Raw genomic sequence first — 7,195 nt, forward strand, 5'->3', positions numbered from 1 at the left:
TACAAGTAAAGAGGACTTAAACAAAAGTCTTTGAGATCTTCAGAAATCTTCTTGCCGTGACACACTTGTTGTACAGTCAGTCTGATAGATCCAGTTCTTACAATCAGTGTGTGCCTCAGATTTGACTGTCAACCCGTTGTGTGAAAACAACTTCTTCTAATTTGATCCATCCAAATATCAAACATCAAAAATATTCCCAATCCTGAGATTATATAAATCTCAAGCCCACAGACATTTATGTAGATGTGCATTTTTCTCTATAAAAAATGTAGTTTTACATCTGTTTCTACATATTTACTCCTATGACCTGTGTTAACCTCTAAAGATGATTTAGGTAATATTTCTGCAGTTATAACTGTGTAATATATAGAGTGAATTTTGGTTTTCTAAATTATATTTTTATTTCTTAGAGCGAAGAAAGAGGTCGATGATGTCATTGGGATGAAACGTGACATAAGCTATGACGACTTAGGAGAGCTGGTCTACCTGTCACAGGTACATGTGGTAAATTTAGTTATTCATTTATTTATTTTAATAACTCACCCAAAGTGTGCACTTCTCATTGTAACCTTCCTTCAGGTGTTAAAAGAGACTCTAAGAATTTACCCCCCAGCTCCGGGCACGTCTCGTGATGTTGCTGAAGACATGGTGATTGATGGTATCCACATACCCGGGGGATTTAGCGTTGTTGTGAGTCATTTTTTAAAATATGTTTGCAGGTCTAAATGATAACTACATACTAAAGACAACAAATATATGAAGCAAGATATATGGAGTTATGTAGCGAAGAAAAAAAGATAATTAACTCTAAATATGTTTTATAGAGTCCTTCAAGTCCCTTAACTTTGTTGACAGCACTGTAAACTCTTGGCCTTCTCTCAATGAGCTTCATGATGTAGGCACATGAAGTGGTTTCAATTCACAGGTCTGCCTTGTCAGGGTTCATTTGTGGTATTTCTCTCCGCCTCAATAGAGTTGGGATAATCAGTTGTGTTGTGCAGAAGTCAGGTTGGTACACAGCTGACAGCCCTGATCTGATTGGTTCTCGCCATAATATGAATTCTAAGTAAAGAAAAAATGACAGTCCTTCATTATTTTAAGAACTGAAAGTCAGTCTGGAAAATTGCTTAAACTTTGGGGACACATTCAAAGATCAGCAAGTGCTACGACGAGACTGACTCACATGAGAACGGCACCAGGAAAGGAAGACCAAGAGTCGCCTCTGCTGCTGAGGATAAACTCATCCATGTCACCAGCCTCAGAATTAGCAAGTTAACAGCAGCTCAGATTAGAGCTCAGATAGATGCACACAGAGTTCCAGTAGCAGACACATCTCTACATCAACTGTTCAGAGGAGACTGTGAATCAGGCCTTTATGGTCAAATAGCTGCTAAGAAACCAGGACTAAGGAAAAGCAACAAGCAGAAGAAATTTGTTTGGGCCAAGAAACACAACGAATGGACATCAGACCAGTGGAAATCTGTGCTTTGGTCTGATGAGTGCAAATTTGAGATCTTTGGTTCCACCTGCTGTGTCTTTGTGTGATGCACAAAATGTAACTGGATGGTCTCTACATGAATGGTTCCCACCATGAAGTATGGAGCAGGAGGTGTGATGGTGTGGGGGATTTATTCAGAATTGAAGGCACACTGAACCCCAAACACACCTCCAGGCTGTGTAAGGGCTGTTTGACCAAGAAGGAGAGTGATGGTGTGCTGCACCAGATGTCACCTGACCAATGGAGATGGTTTGGGATGAGATGGACCGCAGAGTGAAGGCAAGAGAGTCAACAAGTGCTCAGCATCTCTGGGAACTCCTTCAAGACTGTTGGAAAAACATTTCAGGCGATGACTTCAAGAAGCTCATCGAGAGAATGCAAAGGGTGGCTATTTGGAAGAATCTAAACTATAAACATTTTTTGAGTTATTTCACATTTTTTGTTTACTACATAATGCCATATGTGTTGATTCACAGTTTTGATGTGTTCAGTGAGAATCTGCAATGTAAATAGTCATGAAAAAAAAGAAAAAACCATAATAAAGAAAATAAGAAGATATGTCCAAGCCTTTGACTGGTAGCGTATGTATAAACAAAACTGTCACAAAGTTGCCAGAAAAACATAAAAAATGAGGTCTTATTCAAGCAAGAACAAATACATTTATGGTTAAAATGTGAAATATTTTCCTATTTAGTTCAGCTCCTATGTGAGCGGGAGACTGGACAAATTCTTCGAGGATCCACTAAAATTTGATCCAGACAGATTTCACCCAGATGCTCCCAAGTAAGAAAAACACTGTTTCACCATGCTGACTTTATTACGTTTCATGTTTGCACACACTTTATTATCTCAGACTAAATGAGTGAAACGGTTCACAGTAACTGAGGCTGTCTCTTATCTGTTCAACAAGGCCTTATTACTGCTACTACCCCTTTGCCCTCGGTCCTCGCTCGTGTCTGGGACAGAACTTTGCTCAGGTGAGGATGACAGCGTAAGTCAACATGAAGACCCACTCACCTATAAACACACTGACTCATCTCTGTGGGCGCTGTTGTGTTTTTTAGATGGAGGCTAAAGTGGTGATGGCCAAACTGCTCCAGAGGTTTGACTTCACTCTCGTCCCGGGACAGACCTTTGACATCCTGGATGCTGGCACACTCAGACCAAAGAGTGGAGTGTTGTGCACTTTGAGTCACAGGGATTACAAAAATAAAAGATCTTAAAGGACTTTACATAAAAAGAAATCATAGTGGTCTATAGGGTAAAACTGTGGTGATCTACTCCTACCTAAAAGCTGTGATTAAAAAAATAAATCGTTATAATAAAAACAGTATCAGATATGAATTACATGGTAAAGCGAAATGAAATGATGGTGATAATTTTTTTTTTTCATTACAATATAATTTAATTTTTTTGAAGGGGACAGCTGGGTTAAATACCATTTGCACTTGTTTGTTAATCATGCACAAACTCATTATATAGCGGTGTGTAGTGTCTTTTTTTTCATAACCACAAACCTCTTTGTGCCTACAAAACTAATATGTGTGTAAATGGAAATCATTTGGAAACAAGCGTGTTTTATATTTCTTTACCCGATTTGCTGTCTTAATGCCTTTACGGACAGTGTCCACATGGGGGCGCTGAGATCTTGCAGAGATCTCTGACTTTTAAAAAGCTGTTTAAATTCAATGTTCAGAAAAAGAACTCTCCCAGAAGTTGTCTCTGGTTTAAACACAGATGGTAATATTTTTTTAATCTTTAATCAAATATGCATGTAGCTAAAGCCTACTGTCATAGGTTAAAGTATTTTTGATTTTTAACTAAATGAATGTTTTGGGGCTTCATTTCAGTAAACCAGCCCAGCTTTTTAATGCTCAAGTATTGTCAACGAAATCACGGCTATTAAAAGTACACAATACATCTGTGCTTCATTTAACAATAAAGAATAAAAGTCGTGAGGCGTAGTCTGATTTTTCTTCTTTAATGAATCCAGTGTGTTTTTACGGCGAGCGCGTCCTCCTGTACCTTTAAGAAGGCCGAGCCTGAGCTCTGCGAGGCTGCGCCGCACTTTTTCATCTACCTGCTGCCCACTTCTCTCGCGCGTCTTGATTGGTCGTCTCGAGCTGAATCCTCTTGAATGATTTCAAACCCGAGTGTTTGGACAAGAGGGAGGAGAGAGGCGGGGGGTCCACTGATAATTCCGAGGCTGCTGGGTGGAAAGGATTGAGTCGTCAGTCCACTATCACACCGCCTCACTGAAGACGCTTTTATCCGAGGAGACGGTGAAACACGTCCAAGAGGACTTTTCTTATAGGTTGCGCGTTTTACTCGAACATTTGCTGTTTTGCGCGAAATTAGGTTGAATTCACCTAAACATAAAAGAAGAAGCTGGCGGATTTCACGTTTTCCATCATGTGAATGTTGTGATGTCCAGCAGAGACGGTGCACACTGTTACGGGTCGCTGTGTTTTTGCCGACAGGACTCGGTGATCGGAAATCCCTGATAATCGATTTTATATCGCTTGTTTGTTTCTGACCGACTGTGACCACCAACTGTTGTTCCTGTGAGTATTTTTTATTTATTTTACCAGATCAGTGGTGTCATTTCTTTAAAAGCTCGGGTTGTGGAAGCATCACAGTCATATTTGTGTTGTTTATTCTTTCAGTTTTATTATCGGCCTGTTGAAGATCAGGGCATTATCGATACTTTTCTGATGTTTTTTCTCCCCTTTTTGGACAATGTATTCATTTTTTAACACGATTCCGCAATTGAGGTTAGGTTAGTGAGTTTCTGAGAGTTAATTTTAAGCAGCTGCATAAACGAACTGAGACTCGCAGCCGCCACAGTCATGGCTAAAAATCCGTCCGAGGGGCCGAAGGATGACCTGAGCCAGCTGACGGACGACGAGCTGCTGCGGTGCAGCAAAGAGGAGCTGGTTAGGAAATTAAGGAGGGTTGACGGCGAGAAAATGAACTTGATGATCGAGCATGGCAACATGATGAAGGACATTAACCGGCGGCTGCAGGTGCACCTTCATGAAATCCGGAACCTGAAGGAGATCAACCAGAAGCTCCAAGATGACAACCACGAGCTCCGGGAACTCTGCTGCTTCCTGGACGACGACCGACAGAAGGGCAAGAAGCTGTCCCGGGAGTGGCAGCGTTTCGGCCGCTACACAGCCAGCGCCATGTGGAAGGAGGTGGGCACCTACATGATGAAGCTCAAGGAGCTGGAGGCCAACCAAGAGACTGTGCTGAGGGAGAACTCTGAACTGAAGGAGATCATCCTCATGCTGGATGAAGAGAGGAATGGGGCAGGGTCCCGGAGCTCCATAGATAGTCAGTCCAGCTTGACCAACCTGAACGGGGGCACCAGCACAGTCAGGGATGTTGGAGATGGGAGTAGCACGTCCAGCACAGGAAGTGCCGGTAGCCCCGATCACCACAATCACAACCACATGCACAAGCCCTCAGAGAACGGTAAGATGGGGACCACGATAAGAAGATCCATGGATGACCTATCAGCGCCACATCATCACAGAAGCATCCCCAATGGACTGAATGGTGAGTACATGCACTTGTAAACACACCTGGATGCCACAGTCATCATGCACGCCCCACATTATGGGGTTTCTGTAGGGAAGTAGAGCAGTCGTCAACTAATCGGAATCTAAAAGTTCCTAAATAAAAACTTTGGTCCAATTCTTTCTTAAAACCATAGGTGTCAAACTCTGGCCCGGGGGCCAAATTTGGCCCGCAGCCTAATTACATTTGGCCCGCGAAGCCATACCAAGTTATTATTAGAGCCGGCCTACTGGTATTATACAGCTAATATATATTGTATAGTATTAAGCTTTGCTTGTTCCATATTCAGTTTTTCAGCAAAACTTGTTTGAGTCCATAAGAAGAGATTCATTCTTAAATCTGGAGGAGATTTATTTTTCAATAAATATTAATGTTAGCCCGCGACCTTGTTCCAGTTTTGAATTTTGGCCCACTGTGTATTTGAGTTTGACACCCCTGCTTTAAACAATGGGGAATTGGCCCTTACACCTGTATTCCTGGGCTCTGCTGCTAATAGAGACACACTGTGTAGTTACTGCGCGTATGTGCTTGCTGTGGCCGCATATGCTGATCAGAACTGTTGGGATGGATTAACACCCATGGGGTCTTGGCTTAACCTCACTGTAAAGTCTTGATTGGGGTGATTATGAAACACACAGCGTCTCTTAAGTGGCCTTTTCAGCCCCCACGCCAACCTGTCATTTATGTCTGCACTGATTTAGGTCACTGCACTTGTGCTTCTCAGTGAAGGAGACTTATCTTAATAGCTTTCAAAAGGGGATCAAGCAGATTGATTTTTTTTTTTTTTCTCCTTGGGGTTGTTCACTGATTATCTTTGTTGTCTCTGGCTGTGGGAGAGGACTCATATCTGCTTAGGGCCCCCGTTTGAAATGCGTGGCTTGGGACCAGAAGTCAATGTCCCTGTTTTTAAGACCTAAATACATGACTGAAAGCTGCAAGTGGGGATGAAAAAGCCATGATGGAACAGGAGGACACTAAGCCTCGTTTAGCAAGCACACGGGCTCATAACCCACTGTGATCTGTTTTGTGAGAGGAATAAAGTCTGTTTCACGTGTGTGTGTGTGTTTGGGGGGGGTTGGACCTTATTTTACCCCGATTCACAAGGACAGGGCAACCGCAGCAGAATTTAGGCTCAAAGCAAGCAGCTTCAAATCAGATCACACCGGTCACATGTTATCCATTGGACATTCCTGGAATTGTGCGCTGAGAAAACCGTGAAGGTAACATAATATAAAAGAATGGTTGCATGCACGAGGGGCTCTTAATCCGTAAACACACACGCACGTATACTCGCACAACACACAACATTTTGGTCTGTGCTCTGCTGTTATTATGTAACATCCACATTGTGTCTGCGGCAGCTTAGCGCCTCTCTCAGCCTTTATGTGCGAGTGTGTGTGTGACATTGTGCGCCCCTGAGTCTCGGGCTCTGTGTGTTCATCACTGACAATGATGTACACATTTCTAACAATACGCTGGCATGGGAAAGGGCCGCCTCATTTGAGAGGTTTATTATCTCATTGTTAAAACCTATGCATTTGTAATGAGACTGACGCTGCGTCGTCCCAAACAACCCTGAGAATCGCAAATTATTCTTGTGCTGTAAACAGCGCGAGTCTGGTAAGTAACAGAACAGCTATTGACATTTCCTAACATGTCAGGAAAAAGCAAGGCTACTCTCATAGGAAGCTGTTATTTACACACGTTAGATTTACACAGAAGCGTGCCGGTCGAGCAGGTGTTTCATCGCTTCCACCCCGAGTAAATAATTCTTAAAACCTTGCTCGAATAGCAGCCTGGCTACCTGTTACATGCCAGAGCGAGGATGAGGGGAGGGTGAGTAGAACGGGCTTCTTCACCGGCACAGATTTAGTCAGTTGGCAGGTTGAAATCCGAGCGGAGTGGCCATCTTTGCGAGGTCAGATCTGGACGTGGTGTGAGGTCTGCAGAGTGGCTTTTTCTTTAATGCTGTCCAAATGCCAGTGGCTCCCCTGGGCATTTAGGAGACAAGCTCGAGGATTGCTGCACAAGTGCTAAATGAACAGCATCTGTCAGCTTGCCAGACACACACACACACACACACACACACACACACACACACACACACACACA

At 43.0% G+C, this 7,195-nt stretch overlaps 2 protein-coding genes across 4 annotated transcripts in view; both read left to right on the forward strand.

The window, feature by feature from the left end:
- Positions 1-2,820, forward strand: part of LOC102206432 (cholesterol 24-hydroxylase-like) — a 44,948-nt gene extending 42,128 nt beyond the window's left edge. For 2 of the 3 annotated variants that reach the window (XM_013908711.1, XM_005724870.2), the window contains exons 13-15: positions 2,193-2,281; positions 2,409-2,475; positions 2,563-2,820. In XM_013908711.1, coding sequence (XP_013764165.1) covers positions 2,193-2,281; positions 2,409-2,475; positions 2,563-2,721 — 315 coding nt within the window. In that variant the 3' untranslated portion in view covers positions 2,722-2,820. Of the gene's footprint in view, positions 1-579; positions 691-2,192; positions 2,282-2,408; positions 2,476-2,562 lie in introns of all 3 variants that reach the window. The other variant, XM_005724871.2, reaches the window with a different exon arrangement.
- Positions 2,821-3,570: 750 nt separating this feature from the next.
- Positions 3,571-7,195, forward strand: part of ccdc85cb (coiled-coil domain containing 85C, b) — a 47,281-nt gene continuing 43,656 nt past the window's right edge. Inside the window, exons 1-2 of the mRNA XM_005724873.1 lie at positions 3,571-4,062; positions 4,165-5,062. Of these exons, the coding sequence (XP_005724930.1) occupies positions 4,348-5,062 (715 nt within the window). The 5' untranslated portion in view covers positions 3,571-4,062; positions 4,165-4,347. The remainder of the gene's footprint in view (positions 4,063-4,164; positions 5,063-7,195) is intronic.

Source organism: Pundamilia nyererei, unplaced genomic scaffold, assembly GCF_000239375.1.
Source record: "Pundamilia nyererei isolate P.nyererei 1_Seehausen unplaced genomic scaffold, PunNye1.0 scaffold00013, whole genome shotgun sequence".
Classification (NCBI taxonomy): domain Eukaryota; kingdom Metazoa; phylum Chordata; class Actinopteri; order Cichliformes; family Cichlidae; genus Pundamilia; species Pundamilia nyererei.